Here is a 22,759-nt window from a genome sequence, read left to right on the forward strand (position 1 = left end):
TTAAGACTGGCAAGCCCAGTAGGAGTGGGGATGTCCTAGTGTTGGCTTACTTAAGGCTGCAAGCAGAGCCAGGCGAGAAGAACCAACTGGAAGGTGCAGGAAGCAAACACACTGCTATGAAGAGCCCAGGCCGGCAGGCGTTCGCTAAGGACCAGCATTTACCACACAGCAGGCTTTTAGTGTGCATGAACTGTCAGTTAGCCATGATTATCACTTTACAGCTGTGGAAACTGAGGCTTAGAGAGGTTCAGAAAGTTGCCCCAAGTCACATCGCTATCCGTGGTGCAGCCAGGGTGAGGCCCCCAGCCGTCCCCACACCCCGTGGACTCAAGCGTCTTGCCACAGTGCTTTTGTTTCATGAGTTTATTCCTTCCCTCACAAAGATCTCAATCGAGCACCCTCAGTGTTCCGGGCCTGTGCTAAGCCCTGGGGACACAGTGGTAAAAAGACACATGCTGTCCCTCCCGGGGCTTAGCACTTGGCAAGAACAACAAACAGCCAGACAGGCAACTGCAATAAAGTGGGTCCGTGGCCCCGTAGGAGAAGTTAAGGGTAAACTCACCCGCACGAGGGATTAAGAGTCTTCCTTGGTGAAAGAGCCCCGAGACAGAAGCTGAAAGAATGTGCCAGCAAGACCCCAAAGTGCGGGAGAGAGGCAGAGAGGGAATGAAAATTCAAGGTGTGGGGGTGAGTGCTGGAGACACTGATGTGCTGGAATCCAGCAAAGTGCAGATGAAGAGTGGGAGGTCTCAGAGGCCCCCTGAGAGCCTGAAGAGGTGCATGATGTGAGGTCACAGCCATGCTGAGGGGACTGGAATTGCACTGGGATCAGCGATAGCAAGACGGCAAGAATTTAGTAAGGCCATGCGGCTCTCGTAGATTTGGAGGGGTGGGGGGGCAAGCCAGACAAATGCCGCCCTGGGGAAACACGTGCTCAGCCTCGACACTTTTAGTTCAATTTCTCTGGCCTCCTGAAACCTGCTGTATACAATCTCGGGACCTCTCCAACCCTCCCCCCGACCCCTGCAACACACACACACACACACACACACACACACACACACACACACACACACACACACACACACCCTTCCAAGGCAGGAAGGGTGGGGGTTGGGTCGTGGTACAGATATTTTCTAGTTCCTTTCTCTGTGTGACCCACGGAGCCTCAGACAGATTCCAGCTTTCCCACTTGACAGATGAGGAAACAGAGGCTTAGAGCAGCTCAGTGATTACGGTAGACTGCATTACTGGTTCCAACTCATCACACCCTGGAACAGTATCACATAACTATACCTGTGGAGGGATCTGAGGTGCATGTAGTGTACTTCTCCTCCCCTGGACTTCGGGCTCGAGCCTTTTAAGTTTTTAAAAGTGTTTTATTTATTTGAGAGAGACAGAGACAGCATGAGCAGGGGAGAGGCAGAGAGAGAGAGAATCCCAAGCAGGCTACACACTGCCAGCTGCGGAGCCCGATGCGGGATTCCAACCCACAAACCGAGAGATCGTGACCTCAGCTGAAATGAAGGGTCAGACGCTTCACCGGCTGAGCCACCCGGGCGCCCTTGGGCTTAAGCTTTTAATTTGCTTTAGCTGGTGAACCATTAGCAGATATGGTATGAACGGAGGCCGGAAAGGCACAGGTAGGGTCGGGCGTGCCCCCTGGCACTTTTGTCACTGGCAAGAGAAGACCACGCCCTGGACCTGCCGCTTCTCAAGCCTGGAGCCCGGCGTGAATCACGCAGAGCGGACTCGAGCCTGGTCTGCGGCCTAGAGCTGAGCTCAGCAGATCCCAGGTGAGCTGCAGACCCTCAGCCTGAAGCAGAGTCACTGCCGTTAACCGAGAGGCTTGGGAACGCATGAGTAAGCATTTACAGTTGTGACGCGTGGAATCTGGGGCTAATTTGTTACACGGCATCGCCATGGCAATTCCTGACCAGTAAGAGATCACGCCAACCTTACAAAGGTACTGCCTGTGATGCACAGAGCTGCTTTGCCGTGGAGCTGGGCTGCCCCGGTGGCTGGTCCTCTAGGGCAAAAGCAATGCAGACCAGACCGTCAGCCCGCCCCGCTGCCCCCCGCGTCCCGCATCCCCACCCTCCTCCCGCGCCACACTCACCTGAGTCTGACGCCGCTGGGCTCACCAGGCTCAGTAGCTCCCGCTCCTTCTCATAGTCCCCTTTGCAGAGCAGCTGCCCCTCCTTCAGGACAAACTCATCGCCCTTCTGGAGCTGCCGCTCACAGACACAGCAGCAGAAGCAGCTCAGGTGGTACACGCTCTTCTGGGCCCGCATGACGAACTCATTGGGCGCGATGGCCTCGAAGCAGCCCCCACATTTGACAGCAAACAGCCTGGCAGCAGGGGAGAAAGGGAAGCAGGGTCTTTGAGAAAGGTCGGATGGGGGCCAGCTGGCCTCAGGTCAACAGCACCCGAGACTCCAAGCCCCGGGGTGAGGATGTTTGGGAACGAAATACACTTGAAATCCAGATGCTGGGTTCCCAGAGGAGGCCGAACCAAGGGATTCGGGTGAGTGACGCACAGAGGCTTACAAAACGCAGGGGCAGAGGCGCTGGGAACAGTCTGAGCTAATGCCCAGGGTGTAACTGGGGTCATCTAGGACATGGTCCTCCCAGAGGGTGGTCTACACACAGCGCCAGGCAGCTGCCCAGAATCCCTGGGGAGTAACCCAGATGTCCGGGCCCGCTCCCATCGGTGCGCAAAAGGGGGAGCCCCAGAACGTGAATCTGTAGCAAGCCGGCCAGGGCGTGCCGCCGTGTCATCTGGTTTCGGAGGGATAAACTGCACCCCGGCTTCCCAGCATGGCGTTGGGTGAACGCAGCTCTCTCTCAGGCCTTCGTTCTTATTTCATTTCAGTTAATTTCAACAAGCCACAGAAGGGGGTGTCTGTCTATGCCGAACCAAAGCAGTAGGGACTAGTGACGTGAGATGAATAAAAGAAAATCCCTTTCAGATATGAGCGCAGGCTAACGGAAGAGACAGGACACATCTAAATGACGGCGGCGGGACACAGAGGAGGAAACAAGAACCATCCGATGGGGGGGGGGCGGTGCCTAGAGTCAGCTGCCTTTTATCATGAGGTCAGTGCATCTTGGTGAAAGGAAAGACAGGAAGGCTGGCAGGCTGACGACCTAAAGCGGTGGGGAGGAGGGGACCCCCTGTGTGAAGGTCTGAAGTCGCAACAGTGCCCGGGTGTGCTCCAGCAGGCTGGAGGTGGGGCGGCTCAAGAGTTGGGGGACAGGTGAGGCCAGTCGTGACCGCTCACACGCTCAGGCTGAACAGCGTGTGGCAAGCAATGGAGAGTCCCTGAGCAATTTTTAACACGGTAAGAGCCCTGTTTAGGAAAAGCAACTCTTTGTAGTACGAAGGGTAGAGCAGAGACAAGGGTCACTGATACGGCAGCAGCAGGGAACCAGAGAGGAGGGGACCAGAACCCCCAATCTGGAGACGGGGAAGCTCCCGGGCTCCTGGTGGGCAGAGCTGGAGGAGGATGATGATGACGATGATGTCTCCACTCCTGCAAACACACCGTGCCTGATTCGCTTCTGGGCGTATTTACACCATTTACACCAATCCACCCTCCCGCAAAGCCCGCCCTTCTCTGTTTGGTCTAACTGAATCCAACCCGCCCTCAGGACAAGGCACCAACCACCGTCTTGGGTCCAGCCAGCCTCCCCTGCCTCAATGTGAAGGAACTGCCTCTCCTTTGAACACCCTGCCATGAACAGTCTGAGCGGGTCACTCAGTTGTTTCCTGGCGATGTTTCAAGACACAAAAAGCAGCAAGATCCACTGGGCTGGATCTACGAGCTACGCTTACAACCGTCAGCACAACTATGGGCAGGCCATTACCCCCACCTTTGCACTCTTTTCCTGGCTGTCGTTAAGGAGTTAGGCCAATTCCTTCCAGCTCCAAAAGTCTGCCGGGGACTGCTTCCTACTGCTAACTTGAAACATCTTAATCTTGCCTTATCATTGAGATTTTCCTATGTTTATAACTTCTCCTGCCATCAGCCTGTAGTTGAAGAACAAGGCCTATGGAATATAGCCCACAACCTCTTGCACATGCTGGAGACTCCATAAGAGTGATCTGACCCATGGATCTAACTTGTTCTCCTAAAACGACCTGTGCAAAGAGCCTCACGTAGGGACTGCCACACGGCGGGTCCCAATAAAAGCCACTTGTTTCTTCGTCCCCCCACCCCAGGCCAGTAACAGTTCAGGGCAGTCTGGGACAGACTAAAATTTACAGCAGATCTATTTCTTCTTCTCTTTTTTTAAAACTGCCTCATGATGACGTAATTGCCTTCATCGACGCCTTTGGCATAAGCACAGAGATGATATGCCCTGAAAACATCTCAGGGATTGATGCATTATACCACTCACTTTTGTATCTCCAAAATAAAGTTGTTTTGTTTTTTAAGTACTAGCACAACAGGGAGAAAAGAATCTCTCTCCAAACCGATCTCTCTGTTTGTCCTCACATCCAGCGAGGTCAACGGACACCAACAGTTCAGATGGCATAGGGCGGGGATGGTGGTAGGAAGACGAAATGGCCAGAGGGCATAAAAACTCCAAGACCCCCCCTCCCCCCCCCGTGAAGACAAGACACAATGGACTCAGAGCACATCCAGGTGGCCGAGGCCACCGTGTTCTGCTAACAGGCCTCATGCCAGCAGCAACTGAGGAAGCAGAAGTAACTGAAGGGCATTTTTCTATAGACAGGCCGACCACCAAAATGGCTTCAGTGTGGCCAATCCCAACACAAAAGTTCTTTCCCACATTCACTTACTCATTCAGTGTTTTCTTTTTTTTTCCCATTCATTCCAAAAGTTCATTCAGATATTCATTTACAGTCTACTCTTCTTTTCACTCCCTCATTCAGAAGTACCTACCGTGCACTAACACCATCCACTGTCTGTCTTAACTGGGAGGGGAAGAAACCACCACCCGGGCAGCACTCATGTGTGTAAACAAGTCTACACGGAGTGTCTGTTAGGTGTGGGTCACTGTTGTCGGCACAAAATTATACAAGGTCCTCAACCCCGTGGAGCACAGCAAACAAGCAAACAAGAATCAAATAATGTCTACCCATAGAGAATTACCTGTGGGAAACAGAAAACACAAACAGTACAAGGCAATGTCCAGTGAACAGAAAACAGAATGGCATAAAGCCATAGTTTGTTGGTAATACAATCAATCGCTTCCCAGCTCTGAAGCCATACTGGTTTATGGCGTGAAGTCTGCATGTTTGTCTTAGAAGCTTCTTGGAAGAAGGGACTCGTTTTGAGGGTGGAGAGGAAGTGAAGGAGGGGTTCCCAAAGAGGCATTGCATATGGATTGGCGAAAGAAAAACGGAGGCCATTCAGATTCTTCGGGTGAAGGAAGCCAAGGCTTGGGGAAGAGAATGAGGCTGCCTCTGGTGAATCCATGACGGAACAGCCTCCCAGGACAGAGGCCAGGCGGTAGCTGATTCCAGCACAGCACAGGATCAGGAAGGCATGAGCTCGCTGTCTCTCAACCCAGGCCCTGGGTCACCATATCGGCCCCTACGCCCACCCTTGGCCATCAAGAGCACCTTAGAAACACCCATCCTGATATGCCTGCCCTCTGCCTCTCAACTTCCAAGGGGCTGACGTGGCTCCTTTACCCCTGACGACAGCCCAAAACCAGAATTCCAGATGCCAGCAGCCCCGCCTTTTCCTTCTCCACACCAGTCCCTCAAACATTTGCTGTTGCTTCCCTGCCTCCATGCTGGATTGCCATGCCCTGGGGCAGAAAATCACCCAGTTCATCCCTGGCCCCGAGTCCCGAGTCACTGTTTGCCAACCTGAGCAAACTAATCAATGCTTTTCCAGGACCCGGTCAAAGGCCCTTTGTCCCCAAAGCCCTCCTTCTCCTCCCCTTCCCCTGGAATGAACTGTTAAACAGACCCAAGGCAAACGCTCCCAGGGAGTCAACAAGCACTTGAGAATCTGCGGCCGCAGGTGGTAGCATCTGTGCTTGTCTAACTTCTACCCTGTTAATCTCCTCCCCTTTCTCCGCCCTTCTTAATTTCAGCCCCCGCTCCAAAAATCTCCCCCACGTTGGAGACGGGAGGGTCAGGGTGAGCTCAACAAAGAAAGCCCGCCATGTTGACTCAGGAGTGGCTGGAGTGGTCTGGGCTCAAATGGTCACGGTCAGCGGGGGATTACAGACCAGGAAGAGGGGGGCAGCCCTGTTTCTCTCCCTTCTCTCCACCCAACTCTCCCCCTCCGGGCAAAGACCAGGTCAAGCTCACCTCACCACCTTGACTCTTGTGCCTACCCCTCCCCCCCCCACTCACCCCCAGAGCAATTCAAGGAGAAGAGGCACATGCAGTCCACCACCTGTGTGCCAGATGTATACACAGCTGTACAGGCACCAGTGTGGACCCAGCTGCCGACTACACACCTCCCACAAGTTGTTTTCTCTAAGGCTCAGACAAGCAGAGAAAAGGATTTGTTCAGAAGTCCAGGTCGTAATTAAAACACAGCCTGTCTCTTCCCAATGCCCCGGATGGCATCCCCCACGGTCACTTCCCCCTCTGAATGCTAATGAGACCTCACTCTGGGTTCAGAGCCTGGCCGGCTGGCTGTGCCCTTGGAAAGCTAGACAAGGTTTCCCAAAATGTCCAGCTCTTCTGGGCAGACATAATAACTCCCAACTTTTCCTACCATTACGAACTCTCCTACCCGTGAAAACCCTCCGAATGATTCCTTATCTCCTCTTTGCGTCTAACTCCCTCACCTGTGAAATGGGAACAATGCCCTCCAGCTCATGGAAAAGCCCCCAGTGTAGTGCCCATCCCAGAGACTAAGCCTCGTTCAGCGTTCTTCCCCCGCTGGTGAACGCCCTTGGCATGGAGACACTGGGGATGTGGTGGTCCGTGGGGCCACCCTGGCCTCGTTGCTGGATCAGTGAGGACCGTATGAGCACATGGATGTGCAGTGTTTTGCGACCCGTCAGGGATCGCACGAGTTTTAGTCGTTCCTATTCACCCTGCCTCTCCGGCTTTTGCTCACTGGGGATATTTTTTGCCCCAAGGGGGCAACGTATGCTTAGGAGTTTCCGGAGTCCTGTCCTGGGAGAGTGCTTCTTCCTTAGCAGCGTGAGCTGCCCTGATGTGGGCACGACTTTGTCTCTTAAGAGTGCGGTGCGGCCCGGGGGGTGGGGGGGTGAACCCAGGGGGCTCACTGCTCACAGTGCTGCGGGCCAGAGCACACGCCTGGGACTGTCCCACTGCCGCGGGCCAGGACCCGGGAGAGAAGCCCAACCCAGCTCCCGCCTCCCTGCCCTGTGCTGGCTGCCTGTGATGACAGTGGAGAAGAGGAGAGGTGGGTGATGGGAACAGCGAGACCAGGCCTCGAGGGTTCTTCCTCTACCAACGGCCCTCAGGAAAGCCACTGTCCTTCCCCTTTCTTGGCTGCAGAGGGGCATGTCTATTCCTCGTGTCTCCTCGTGAGGAGGCCACACCTGGCCACCAACACAGCCCTCTCTCCAGAAGGTGTTCCCGGTCTCCAGAAGGTGTTCTGGCATGACACGGCCATGCTCTGGTCATTCTCCAAACAAAATATTTTCCAGAACCATATCGGTCACATCCACAGGTTTATATAGATGTAATATATGTGCATATATTACATACATTATCAATGTGTGCCTAAACTAAGGCCAAAAGAGATTGTGGAGGGACGCACAAACGCATACCTGTGTGCACACCCCAGCTAAAACCAACAGCTCACTTGAATGCTCTCCTTCTATCTTTCTACATTTTTACATACAGATTTCTAAAAAGGACTTCTAGAATATATTTCGAGAAAAGATTTTGTGTGAAGAAAACAGTTTGCCCCGAAGGCATGTCTGAAAGCCATTAGGGCTGGGTCATTTCTTAATTCATTCCCATTTTTCTAATTCATGGTTTTTTGTTTGTTTTGTTTTGTTTTTTTACAGGGTTGGGAATCCCTACTCAGCAGCTCAGGAGACAAGGGCATTTCAAAAGCCCATATGAAGGCGTGACACCTGAGAATGTCCTCAAGAACAAGTCTAAGGCCACCAGGAAAGAGGCACAGGATGTATATTTCAGCCTCCAAGTTATTTTACTTCAACAGGAGAGAAGCCCATGGAAGAGACAAAAGAGGGAATGAGTCTTTCTCCAATACTCACTGGGTGCCAGCAACCGCCATATTCCTTCTATCTAGCACCTCGATGAACTTGTGAGGCACTCTAGTTCTAGAGGACGTAGAACAAGTTTGTGAACTCAAAGGCTGTCTCACCATGTTTCAGTTCAGCCTCGTTCATGATGCTTCTCTTCCCCAGGAGAGAGACTCTGAGGTGTGTGATTCATAGGCTCCTTCTCCCATTTTTCTCTGATAACCTCTCTAGCACTGTTTTCATAGGAGAAACAAATAAAAAGATCAGGCAGCTGAGATGGCTAGGTCACGGGACCCATGACTGGGTCCTGAGATGCTGCCAGGGGATGTAGAAGAAAGGCAGGGGTTAGGCACCAAGTTGATTCCTTCAGGCCACTCAGCCCTTGGGCCCCAAAGTACCTGAAGGGATCCCTGAAAGGGGTCTGTCCTCCACAGATTTAGGTTAAGAACAAGCAATGTCTGGGAGACCCTCTCTGACCCAACACCAGCATGCAAGGTCTACGCTGATTCCAAGATGAGATCATTCCTGCTGGAACCTCATTTGCTAGGGAACCTGGCAGGGGTGGGGGGGGGGGGGTCGCTATTTTCAGGGTATAGACAAAAATGTAGGCCAATGGGGTTGGACCCAGGAAGACCCAAGGAAGCCCAGCCACAGACTGCGTTGTGGAAACAGGGTAAGGAGGCAAAATGATGTAACCAAATAAACTTAGGTCCAAGTCCCTACTTCACCACTTATTAGCCGTGTGATCTTGGCCAGGCGATGGTGGCATTGGTTTTTTTTTTTTTTTTTTTTTTTTTTACTATCTAATAAAGTGGGAATAATAAAAGCACCTGTCTCACAGAGTCCCAAGCAGAATGAATTGAATGAATGCACTGAGACTGCTTAGCATAGTGCTTGACACTATAGTAAATCCTCAATAAAATGGTAACTATTACAATGGTGTAATGATGATGATGGAGAAAAAGAATGGAATATGGATAGGAGAGAGAAATCCGTTTTTTTTTTTTTTTTTAAATGAGGAATCACAGTGTTAGAGACCAGGAGAATCAGGATCAGAGAAAGGAGTGCAGAGAGAGAAGGATTAGAGCAAATAGTTCAGGACCAAGGCCATGAACACTGCAAGAATGTCAGAGGATCGGCTTTCTGGCTGTGGACTCGGGGGTCAGCCCTGTGGAGCTAGGGACTGAGTTCCTACCTGCTGAAGGGGCCTCGGGCCAGGGTTTGCACGCAGCCTGTCCACACGGGATTTGTCTGGATTCACCTAACAGCCCTGGCATGTGGTTAGATGAAATGCCTTCTTGCTCTATCAAGGTAAAAAACAGGAGGCTGACTGAGGCTTCATTTTCTTCCCAGTATACCTGACTTTTTCACCCATGAATACCCATGGCTTCCTCCAATCTCTCTCACCCATCCCCCCTGCCCACTGCTCCATCATCCTCTAGACCCCAGACACTAGATGCTGTGTCGTCCCCACATCAACCCTGAGGCTGATGATACAACTTCCCACGTACAGCAATACCGTGAAATATGGCAGCCTCATGCAAACCGAGAGCTATCCCTGGCCCTGAGGTCCATGAGGACTGAGCAAGAATACAAGGAGAAGCCCCCATTATGACACTCCAGAAGGTTCCTGAACAAAGGGTGTGTTTGGAAAGACCGAGATCTTCATTAGCCTTGACCCAGAGGTCTGCACACCTCACAGGGAGCTTCTCAAAGCTTCCACACCATAGACAATTAAGTGGAAGGATGGCAGAGAAAATAAATATACGGAAAACCCCCGGGTCTCACTAGAGGCCAACTGGTTGTGTACTTCTTTGGCGACATAAGAAAGCAGAGCTGTTTTTCACCTTGGACAGCTGGCAACTACCGACCATGCTGCTTTTCCACGGGCACTACCAAATCTAGTTTTAATCAGGTACGCGAACCTTCGGTTGAGAAAGCAGGAGAGGGTCTTTGCGTGGCTCCTGAAAAAGAAGGCCATCATCTGTGCGTCACTGTTTCCACCCTCTCCACCAGGGGGCAGCATAGCAGCACTCATTAAGTGCCATGTTGACTTGGTAACTGAGGTCATCCAGGCACAGAGACAGGGATTGGCCATAAGCCAAAACTGTCTGTCGGGGAAATCTGCTGCTGGGAGTCTGGGAGACCATGTGGCTAAACTGAAGGAGAAGTGGTGAGAGAAGAGAATTCAAAAGTATTGGGAAGCAAAAGCATGGCTTGTGGCCTTAGAAGTAGTGACAGAAGCAACCTTGTCGGCTGGCTCAAGGTCTCTGTCCTTGAGGCTGAGCCAACACCACCACAATGAGCAACTGAGCCTGTGGTCCTGGGGCGGTGGGAAAGTCTGCGAGGACAATAGAAGTGGCAGAATCTTCTATAGGAGACAGTCTCAAGGCTCTGCAGTGGGGAGAAAATGGAAAACAATAAGTGGCGGGCAGAGCCAATCAGAGTCTCTGTCTCCTTGGGGCTCCTGGGGAGCAGTGAGGAGGACCATACAATGGGATGAGAACCGCTAAGTACGACGTCTGCACGTCCTGGAGGCGCTGGGCTCACCGAGAAGCACAGGGTAACATACGTGGCTCATCGCCTATCGAAAATACTGCTGGCAATGGGCAGCTTCCATCTCGAAATGGTGGCCTAAGTACTTTCCTGGTCCTTACAAAGTGTCCATTCCAGAGTCAGCAAGACCAAATGATCACAGCATGGCGTCTGAAGTCTGATAGACCCTGGATTCAAAACCTGGTTCTGCCTTTGAGAATTTGAGTGAGTTATAGACTCTCTTGGGGCCTCCACTTCCTTATCTATAAATGAGATCATAACTATCTTACAAGATGTTCTGGAAATTAAACAAGACAACGTATTTGAGGTATCGGACAATACTGGCTGCTCTCAATAAGTAGAAACTGTGACCTCCCCTTATTGAAAGCAAATTCACCAAATCTGCCCATGCAAATATCTGGATAAGATCATTTATTTCAAGACAGCTGACTGAGCCAAAAATAGAACTTCATGTATATCTCAAGGCTTTGTTCTTTGTTAGTATGACAAAGTAAATCAAAATTTAACAAGTCTTTCATATGCTATTGGAGAATGGACCAACAGACAAATATGAAAGGGCAAATACTCGAGAGGAAACTGTGAATTTCATTCAGGCAACTATGGCTATGGTCAACCCTAACTCAAGGTAAATATTGACATCAGCCAACCAGTGTTGACCAACACCCACTTTCATTGCCTAACACCCAGCATATGTTCAGGAAGTCGGCAGCTCCGTGTTTAACCAACCACAGCGAACAGTTGCTATTTAATTAATGCTGACATTATCTCGCAAATATTTGGGACAGACCCTTGCCCCGTTATCATTTTAGCTCTCAGATGACTGCTTCTTACTGAGGCTGCTGATCACTGTGTGGACCCGCATTGAGACATCCTTATTTTTGCCTTGCTCCCCTAACTGTGAAATCCTCCCCCTAAAAGATCAGCCAACCCCTCCCTCACCTTATAAATGGAAAGCAACCAACGCCAAGGAAGGATCAATGACCTACCACAAATCACAGAGAAAGCTGAGATTACTGAGAAAACCATCCAGAGCTTGAGGCTCGGTCAGTGATCAAGAAATAGAAGAGGTTACGTATGGCCCAACTAGGGATGGAAATGTGTTCCTCCAGCCCTTAAGCAGTACCCTAACCAGCTGAACGTGTGGAAAATGTGTGTGAGACAGTGGTCTGCTGCTTAGGAGCTCTTTCTTTTCCTTCCCCTCTTCTTTACCAAACCCTGGAATGCAGTCTACGAGTCAGACCATAAAGCAAAAGACTGTGGTAAAAGCACGGATTCCAATAATCCAAGCCAAGGTGGCACAACTCATATTACAGACTTTCCATATTGTCACACAGGCATGCAAAAATGGCAACAAACAGAAAACAGACCTACAGAAAATATATGTTTCCCTTTTAGGGAGTTAAAGGTTCGGTTTCCTTGGAAATTGTCAGTTCTCCTTTCCCTTCATCCTCATCAGCCTCCTGGGACACTCTTAAACATACGCAGGAAACAACAGAGCAGAGGGAATGGGGTATTTTTAGCTGATAGTCCGGGCACAGATTCCTATTGTTCCACAATTTTTGGCTTGTCTGGATGGCACGTGGCCAATACAATGTATACTCTTACAAAGACCGTGTGCTTCCTGGGCTCTATGAGAGAGAGAGCGAGCGAGCGAGAGAAAAGTATGAAGGACAAGGGCATTATTGATGATGTTTTGACGGGAAAGATTCTGAGATCCCAGCAGGGGGCAACACGGAGCTCTCTATGGATTCCGTTCGCTTTTGTCACCATCACTTTTCATTATTACCGCTGTGTTATACATCCAAAAAAAAAAAAAAAAAAGACATCCTGTCACAACCCAAGAGCTCCTTACTGAATCAACGGAGTCCAATGTTGAATACTCCAGTATTCTGAAGACCAATGATGATGTCCCTCAATCATCCTCTAGCACAAGACAGCGTTCAAAACATTGACAGTTGTTACTGTGCTCTTTCTTCTCATGTTCAACACCTGTTCTCAGGGATCATCCCGTCTTCCAGGGCCGACAGGAAAAGACACACGTTGACTAACAATCGGAAGAAAACATGCCCCACCATGGCACAGAAGCCACAAAGAGCTGCCATGTGGGACTTTCCCTTTCCATATCAGGGACGGAAATTATCTCTGGATAGTCTAAAGCTCCAGAATGCCTTCGGTTCACAGATCTCAAAGCCTGTGCGATCTTGTGTGACATCTCAGCTCTGACAGAAGTGAGAAGAAGGGAGTTGGATTTTATTATCCTCCTCACAGAGAAGGTAAACTGGTAAACAGCATGCTGTGTATACTCCCCAAACCCAGCAGGGGTGGAGGCTCGAGTAAAAAAAAGTCAGGTGTCCTGAACTTCCAATACAACCTCTTTGTCATTAAATTGTGTTGCCTTCCCCTTCCTGTTAGGGCCGGGGTGTACTGAGAGCCCCAGAAAGGTCTGTGATGTCTGACCCAGCGGAAGTGAGACTGTTCTGATCTCTTATTCGTATTTTTACCCTTCTCAACTCTCCCCATCCATTTCAAGTCTCTCGCCATCCACTGAAAACCAGAAGACACCCCAACCAATTAGGACGGCTACTATCAAAACGAACAAAAAAATAAAACAAAAAAAATAAAATAAACAACAACAAAAAAACAACAGAAAATAACAAGTTTGGCAAAAATGTAGAGAGACTGGAACGCTTACGCACTGTTGGCTATAGAAAACAGTACGGGAGTTCCTCAACAATTTAAAAATAGAATTACCGTATCATCCAGCAAATCAACTTCTAGGTATATGCCCCAAAGAATTGAAGGTAAGTACTCAAAGGGATGTCTGTATACTCACGTTCACAGCTGCATTACTGACAACAGCCAAAAAATAAAGGAAAGTCCAGTGCCCATCAACAGATGACTGGATAAATGTAATGTGGCATCTACACTGGAATATATTGGAATGGAACATTATTCAGTCTCAAAAAGGAAGGAAATTCTGGCTCATGCTACACCACAATAAAAATAAGCCTCTTATAAAAGGGCAAATACCATAGGATTCCACTTGTAGGAGGTAACTTGAAAAGTCAAATTCCTGGAGACAGAAAGTAGAACGGTGTTTGCCAAGGGCTGGGAGAAGAAGGGAACTGGGAGCTTGTTAATTAGTGGGTAGAGTTTCAGTTTTGCAGCATAAAAAGTTCTGTGGACACATGGTGGTCAATAATGTGAATGTACTTAATGCCACTGAAATGTGCCCTTAAAAATGGTTAAGAAGGCGGGGTCCCTGGGTGGCTCAATCAATTGAGTGTCCAGCTTCCATTCAGGTCATGATCTCATGATTCATGAGTTCGAGCCCCACGTCGGGCTCTGTGCTGACAGCTCAGAGCCTGGAGCCTGCTTCCGATTCTGTGTCTGTCTCTCTGTCTCTGTCTCTTTCTCTGTCTCTCTCTGCCCTGCTCACTCTCTGTATCTCTCTCAAAAATAAACATTAAAAAAATTTTTTTTTAAATGGTCAAGACAGCGGGGTGCCTGGGTGGCTCATTCAGTCAAGCGTTCAACTCGTGATTTCAGCTAAGGTCATGATCCCAGGGTCATGGGATCAAGTACCGTGTCGAGCTCCATGCTGAGCGTGGAGCCTGCTTAAGATTCTCTCTCTCTTTCCCTCTGCCCCTCTCCCCTGCTCATGCTCTCTCTCTAAAAATTTAAAAAAAAATGGTTAAGATGGTAAATTTTCATACGTTTTTTACTACATTCTTAAAAAATAAAAAAATCAGTTAGAAAAACTTCTTAAACTGAAAGAAACAATGACCTTCCGTGTTCTGCCTCCTATAACCAAAATTTAGGCGGCTGGGCTCCCAGTTGAAAATCTCACCTGCCAGATTCCCTTGCAGCTAAGAGTGGCCAGAGGGGGGCAGCACATGGGATTCCACTAAGGGTAAGGACAGGAGCAGGAAGTTTGGGATAAAATGACACAGACTCGGCCAGTACATACATTTTGTTGCTCTTTACCTTTTCCCTTCTTTCTACCAGGAATTAAAATGTAACACCTGGAGGTGAAACAGCCATCTCCGTATTAAGAAAGTGAAAGTCACCTGTTAAGGATGCATCGCAGAAGGAGAAAAGCCTGAATCCTTGAAAACCTTCTTGAGCGGTTGCACTTGGCCTTTTTGACTTCTCATAGGTGAGAAAAATGAAAGTCTTTAACTATTTAACGCGCTGTAGTCAGGATGCAGTTATATGAAGGACTTTCCCTTGCCATCAAGGTCTAGTGCCTCCTGTACTCCTATCCGGGGCAACTTCTCCATCCAGGATCTAGACTTCAGTCAGCACTTACCGCTTACTCAAAAGCAACATCATTTATTCTTCCTCTTATAAATTTTTTTACATGACTTTTCCTTATTTCTCCCATGCGGAGAAAAAAAAAAAATACCCTTCTTTTTGATCCCACTTTCCATTTATTTGGTAGCCTTTGTAAAAAAATCCAAAAAGAAATCACTTCTGTTTTCTATCTCCAGTTCCTCTCCTGGTCTCCTTTAAGGCCGATGGAGTCAGGCACTTGCCCAATTCCTTCCCGCAAAACTTTCTCAGGAAGGCCACTCATGACCTCCATGTCGCTCAGTCCCCATCAGCCTGCGCCCATCAGCAGCATCTGACATCGTGACCACTGGGTTTCCAGGATCCCTCGCTCTCCTGGTTTTCCTCCTTTCTCACTAGTCACCCCTCCTTGGTCTCCTCTCCCTCACCTTGAAGCGTTTCATGTTCTCTAGTCTCACTACTCTTGGAGAGCTTATCCAGTCTCAATACTTGAAATACCATGTATGTGCTAAATGACTTTGAAGTTTCTATCTCTTCAGGAGATCCCAGATCTCCTTCCCAAATCTAACTTGCATATCCAACTACCTACTCAATACCTTCACTTGGCTGTCTAATCAAAATCTCAAACTTAATAAAACCAAGATAGAGTTCTTGATCTTCACTCCCTGACACCTCGTGCTGGCTCAGATCTGCTCCAATCAATCACAATCTCCCCTTTTCTGTTGATGGATGGCACCCCTACCTTTCTTGTTGCTCCCAGCAGACATCTCAGAATCATAACCGTCAACAAGACATTTCTGCTCCATCCTCAAAATAGAACCAGAATCTGATCACGTCTTGGGAGCACCTGGGCGGCTCCACTGGTTAAGCATCCAACTCTTGATTTCAGCGCAGGTCATGATCTCACGGTCTGGTTCGTGAGATCGAGCCCCACATCGGGCTCTGCATTGACAGTGTGGAGCCTACCTGGGATTCCCTCTTTCCTTTCTCTCTCTACCCCTCCCCTGCTCACACTCTCAAAATAAATAAATTAACATTTGTTAAAAAATCTGGTCGTGTCTCATTATCTCCACTGCTTCCGCTGTGGGCCATGCTCCCACCATATCTTTCCGGGATCACCTTAACAGCCTCCCAATGGACCACCGGCTTCCTCTTGCCACCTGCAAAGTTCATCTTCCATATAGCTTCAGTGCAGGGTGATCTAAGAACTAAATTAGACTGTGTCACTCATCTGTCAAAACGTACTCCCATTTTACAGATGAGAAAACAGAGGCTCTTGAAGGTCTAAGTAGTGCGTTCAACTTTACACAGCTAGTAACTGGGAAAGCCAGGATTCAAATCAAGTCTGTCTGTGCCCAAACCCACCAAAGATCCACTATATCACTGCCTAAGCTAACTCTGAGGGCTGTCCTAATCGAATGGTAGGTGAGTACTGTTTTTTGCAAATTAAAAGTTCTATATGACTACAAGGCAATACCATCACGATTGTCAACCCAAGCTCCTGGTAAGTTAGAACAGGACGACTGAATTTATCAACTATATTGAAATATTTTACCTAAGAAGCAAAGGCCAGAAGTTGCCCACCACTTATTATTTTTTTAATGTTTGTTTATTTTTGAGAGAGAGAGAGAGAGAGCGCGCATGGGTGGGGGAGGTTCAGAGAGAGAGAGAGGCAGAGGATCCGAAGCAGGTTCCAGGCTCCAAGCTGTCAGCGCAGAGCCCGGCGCGGGGCTCGAACCCACAAACTGTGAGATCATGACCTGAGCCAAAGTCGGACGCTTCACCGACTGAGCCACCCCACCCACCACCACTTCTTTAAGGAGAGCCGAGGCTCTGAAATCAGTGTCCCAGGCTGGCTCTAAACCAGGAGAGCATCAACCTTGGAATTTGCGTGCAAACAAGCAAATGGGAGCTGGGTAGAAGTGGAAAATGCTGGAGGAATGATAGCAAGCCAGCAGACACCCCCACCTCAACCACAACATTCATGTGCAAGCCTAGGATAGAATTTTCATCTTGGATGCCTTTCATATGCCTCTGCTCCCCACATCCAGCTCCACTCAGGGGATTAGAGAGCAGGGACAGACCTGAGGAGCTAGAGAGCCACAAAAATCTCTGTGAAACAGGATTCCTGGTTTGGAATCACAGTGACGAGTTATGTGTACAGATGTGAGTGTGCGCCCCCCCCCCAGAGGACACATGCACGCCCCCATGCACACGCGCACACACACGCACCCTTAGGTTGGAGAGGAAGTTTGGTTTCATCACACACTACAGCCAGAAGTTAAAGAAAATAATAGTAATTTGCAACAACCTCTCCCCACCATGGGAATGGGGAATAAATGATGACAGACCAGGGTGTCCCCAAGCCAGTGTCCTGAAGACAGCATGAGCTTTTAGGAACGTCTGTTCCACCCAGGAAGGTGAGCTCTCCGATCTATAAGGCGGGACCAGCGGGAGAATGATCTCACCCTGCTTCTCGGAGACCTCCAGGTGCCCAGTTACACTTTTAAGAGCAATTGGGAAGTTAAAGACCTGTTCCTTTCACCAGATCTAAGAGAAATGCCTGCCTTCGTCCCTGGGTGTCAGGCAGATTACTTACAACTAGGCACAAAGGCAGGGGCTGGTTGTTATCTTTTGGCAAAGGAGCTTTCGTGAAGCTACCTCTCAAGAGGCTTGCAGACCCTGCCCCCGTCCGCCAGGAAGAAGAGACTTCTCCGGCAAAGGCACTGAAACCTGAGTGGCTCTCTGAGCCCTGCACACTCCCTCACCGTGAAGAACCACATGCACCGGCATCAATCTCCATCCAACCTCACCAAGAGAGCCACGCTGAAAGACAGCGTGGTAACTGTTACCCTCCCTGAAACGTACCGCTATCTCGGCTACAGTCAGGCACCGAATTCCTTCCAGCATAGGTCAGTACTTCCATGAAGAAAAATGTTCTCTGCACCCCCCCCCCAAACTGCAGTCATGAGACAGACAAAATGAAGGTAGACACAGGCCACACTGCATTTTCACCAACTAGCAAGCAACTTAAAGGTCTTGACCAACTAACTTGGGGGGAAAGGTTATGAATTTCGCAGCATCCCTCACAAAGAGGCAGAGGGCCCTTATAAGTAGCACATAATGGAAAGAAAGCGGGGAAACCCGGATTATAGATTGTTTAAGGAACGGGTTTTATTCATACAGAACCAGTGACAATCATTTGTTAAGTGACTACTATTCTACCCGCCACTATCGAGGCTCAGTTCCAGGTGCTAGGAATGTAACGGTGACTATCCCAGGCGAAATCCCAGCTCCTGGAGTTTCCCCCTGATGGAAAACAAACGGCACCAAATAAAATGTCAGATGAGTGCAAGGAGTAAAAATGCAGGCGTAAAAGAGGATGGGAAGGGCTAGGGGTGGGGACTTGTAACTTTCACTGAGCAAAGAACTGAAGGGGCCGGTAAGGAGTGAGCCTTGCCACCGGGTGTTGGAATAGCATTCCAGGTAGAAAGAACAGCAGGTGCAGAGGCCCTGGGGTAAGAAGCACAGCTAGCATGCTGGGAAACAGCACAGAGGCCAGTGCAGCTGGGCAGAGGGGGCAAAGGGAAAAGTGGTAAGGGCTGCAATTGGGGAAGTCATGGGGGAGAGGCCGGATCGACCAGAGAAGTCCTTGCACATGATAGCGGGGACTTTGACTTTTCCTCTAGAAGCCAGTGGAGCAGGGACTTTGACTTTTCCTTTAGAAGCCAGTGGAGCAGGGACCTGGACTTTTCCTCTAGAAGCCAGTGGACGGTGTTTGCAGACAAGTGACATGCTGGATGAGGGGTTTTTTGGCTTTTATATTGAGGTAAAATGAACAGTACATATTTCAAAGGGAACAATTCAGGGGTATTCAATATATCCGCAATGTTGTACAACCACCACCTCTCTCTGGCTCTGGAACATTTCCATCACTCCAAGATAAAACCCCTACACATTAAGCAGTTTCTTCTCCATTCTCCCCACCCCCCCAACCCCGCAAATGTGGGTAAACACCAACCTGTTTTCAGTGTCTACTGATATACTTATTCTGGGTATTACATGTAAATGAAATCATTATACTAGGAGATCTCTCGTGTCTGGCTTCTTTTACTTAGCATACTGTTTTTTTTAAGTTTATTTTGAGAGAGACGGAGAGCACGTGAGAGGGAAAGGGGCAGAGACGGGGGGAGAGAGAATCCCAAGCAGGCTCCACCCTGTCAGTGCTGAGCCTGACACAGGAGTTGAACTCCCAGACTGTGAGATCATGACCTGAGCTGAAATCAAGAGTCAGATGCTTAACCGACTGGGCCACCCAGGTGCCCCAGCATCATGTTTTCTAGACCACCCACATTGTGGCAAGCATCAATACTCCATTCCTTTTTTGTGGCTGAGTAATACCCCACTGCATGGATATACCACATTTTATTTATCCATTCATCTACTAATGGATGGTTGGGCTGTATCTGCCCTTTGGCTATTGGCAATGGTGCCACTACGAACATGTGTGTCCATGAACTTATCAGTTCCTGTTTCCAATCCCTTTGGGTATATTCCTAGGGTGAAGTTGTAATGGGATTGCTATCACTGCTGGGTTGAGAGCTACCTGTGGGGAGAAAAAGGGCAGGATAAAAGCCAGCTAGGAAGTTACTGAAACACTCCAGGTAAGACAGAGAGTGAGAAGTGACCAGGGAGAGAGGAGAACAAACAGGAACACAGAAGGGAAGCCAAGGGAAGCGACGTTTGATGCTTGATGAAACCCAACAAACAAGATCCAGCAAGATGAGGACAGAGCCCTGCCCATTAGCCTCGGCCATGCAGACGTACACAAGGGTGGATGGCTGGAAAAGCCGTGGTAAAGTGGAAGGACGTGGGTGGAGACACAAGAGTGAACAGCTCTTTCTAAGAGTTTTGTGAAAAGCACAGGCCGCTGCAATGCTAGGCAGAGGGGGTCAGCAGGTCAAAGGACTGCTTTAACGGGAGTAATTCTGGAATGGGTGCGGATACAAACGATGTGGCGGGAGAGGAATCATTAGGACGCAGGTGAGATGTGGGTAGAAGTGCTGGGGGTTGGAGCGACCCAACAAGAACATGAGCGGGGAGCCCACGGCATCCGGGGCACACGCGGAGCGGTCCTGGGCCTTAATCAAGGGCAGGATAAGCCTCCCCGACGCGGCAGGGAAAATTCTCAGGAAGGTGTACAGGAAGGAGCCTATGTCTGGACCACTGTGGATTATCTGATCTAGTGATGAGAAGCCACACTCAAGTCAAGACATCGCAAAACCACAGCACTGATATTCGATCCAAATAATTTTCCTTTGCCTCCCATTTATCCTTCTTGTGATGTTCCTGGGCTACCATCAAAGCTACCGTCATGGAGTAGGAGAGCGGCTGGTTCAGGAGCGAGCAGAGTTACTGGTTGAGCTCTGCCCCTTGCACAACATGCAAAAATACTGAGGCCTTGGGTATGGTGCTGAGAGAGGTGGTTAGTGTCTTGGTAGGAAGGCGAGTAAATGTTCCCACATGTGCCACCAGGTACAAATAGGAAGCAAGTTGGAAAGTATGTGAAAACGTCTTTTTATAGTATCATTTAAGGGGCGATGACACTGCAGTGGAGACAGCATGGTAAGGCCTGAATTCAAGATCCTAATCTACTGTTCATTAGCTGTGGGACCTCAGCCACCCTAATTAACCTCTGTGAGCCTGAAAAATGGGGCAATACCCACATCAACCAGTCATCAACAGCAAGTGAGGGGATATCTCTAAAAGTAGTTTGTAAAACAGTCCATGGTTACCCACACAACCTGGCTTTGCTTGTCTCGACACGCTTCACATTTTTACGAGTTTCTGCACGCGCCTGCAAAGACCATATAACAGGCAACAGTAATCCCCATAAGAAGACCTGTACTTTCTATGTACTAGACCCAGAGTCGAGGAACAGGACAGAGAGAAATCCCAACAGCTTGAGCATGTGCCTTCTTCAAGGGTCTGGGCTCATTACCTCATCTTCGGCTAAGCCACCGGAGGCTCACCAAGAGCTACCCAGAGGTCACAATTTCCTGTTTCATCATTTATTCCATTATCTCGCTAAGCACACTTCAGCCCTTTGGAGGGCTCAAGACAACAGGCCAAGATACCGAGTCTAGACTCCTTACTGGGGGATTGCCTCCAGAGGGCTTTAGCTATCCCAGTGCTGAGAGCAGGTCTACTTGGAAGCATCCTGCTGAGCACCAGTTCCTAAAAGGCCTGTTGTATACAGCTCTGAATTTCCATCCCCACACTAGAAACTACCAGCTCAGAGTTCAGCAAATTAATGGGATAGATGCGGGAACTGCCCCTGCGCCCATGTACCTCAGGATTTCAGCCCCACGAGAGACATCCCCTGGTCTAGGTCAGTACTGTCCAACAGAACTTCTGCAAATGACCTATATCTGTGCTGTCCAATATGGTAACCATGCACCAAGTTTACTTACTCCTGGAGAAAGAGTGTTAAGATGCTGGAAGGCGAGACCAAAGTGGGAAAGTGAACACCCTGGTGCATTCTTTCTTTTTTTTAATTTTTTTTAATGTTTATTTTTGAGAGAGACAGAGGCAGAATGCGAGTGGGTTAGGGGCAGAGAGAGAGGGAGACACAGAATCCAAAGGAGGCTCCAGGCTCTGAGCTGTCAGCACAGAGCCCCACGCGGGGCTGGAACTCACAAGCTGCGAGATCATGACCTGAGCCGAAGTCGGACACTCAACCGACTGAGCCACCCAGGCGCCCCGACCCTGGTGCATTCTTAATAGATGGTCTCATCCTGTGCCCCAACTACCTGGCATGACATCTGTCCTCTTAGCCAACCCACGTCTTCCCCAGCCTTCAAGGGTCAGTGCAAACCTTACACCCTGCTCTAAGATCACCTATGCCCACCCAGCACTCTCTGTGGCTCGTGTGGGTTCACCAACCACAAGGGCTGCAGACATTCATAGGACACTCGGGAGATTTCCTGTTGGCACCATCAGGGAGGTATTTTCCAAAGAAATGAGGACTTTCATGAGAACATCACACAATAAGCAGAATCAAAACAGGCTGAGTTACAGAGTCAGATGTACCAAATGGAGACTCTAGAAGGATAAGGTTTTGGAGAACAACAACAACAAAAAAACACCCAAGGTGAGTTACACAGGCAGAAAGCAAACCAGTTTGCTGCCTGCTTTGCACAAAGAAATACCAAGAGATAAAACAGGAAATGTGTGTTTTATGCCAGATGTGAGGCTGTTTTGAGCCGGATAGAGAGGGCCTTGAATGCTAAGCTGAGTTTGACCTCTATTTCATAGGAAATGGGGAGTCTTGGTGCATTTTTGAGCAGAGGCGTAACTTGAGGAAAGCGGGACTACAGGAGGATTGGAGCTAGGGACCACACATAGGATAGACATACAAGAACCCTGGAGAGGCATGGGCCACCGTATCTCGTATCCCATGGTCTTGAGTCCCTGGGGGGTAACTTCTCCCCTCCCACCACTTTCAAGCATCCCAATGACCATAGCCTTTTATGACAGTGGGGGATCACCACACCATACCAACGGCCATTTATGCCTTGCAAGAAGAAGCCCGGACTTGATTGGTCAGCCACAGGCCCCATTCCAGGGATGAGTCACAAGTTCTCTAAGCCAGGCAGACTGATCTCTTTCCCATTTGCCAGTGACTACCCTGAGGGGTGGGCATGTGGCCCAGTTACGGTCA

At 49.3% G+C, this 22,759-nt stretch overlaps 1 protein-coding gene across 2 annotated transcripts in view; it reads right to left on the bottom strand.

Moving 5' to 3' along the window:
• The window catches only part of LMX1A (LIM homeobox transcription factor 1 alpha), a 159,352-nt gene that overhangs the window by 46,871 nt on the left and 89,722 nt on the right, over window positions 1-22,759 (bottom strand). For both annotated transcript variants that reach the window (XM_086694732.1, XM_086694731.1), the window contains exon 4: window positions 2,120-2,352. In XM_086694732.1, coding sequence (XP_086550858.1) covers window positions 2,120-2,352 — 233 coding nt within the window. The remainder of the gene's footprint in view (window positions 1-2,119; window positions 2,353-22,759) is intronic.

Source organism: Puma concolor, chromosome E4 (genome assembly GCF_028749965.1).
Source record: "Puma concolor isolate L17-30 chromosome E4, mPumCon1.1.hap2, whole genome shotgun sequence".
In the NCBI taxonomy this organism is placed as follows: domain Eukaryota; kingdom Metazoa; phylum Chordata; class Mammalia; order Carnivora; family Felidae; genus Puma; species Puma concolor.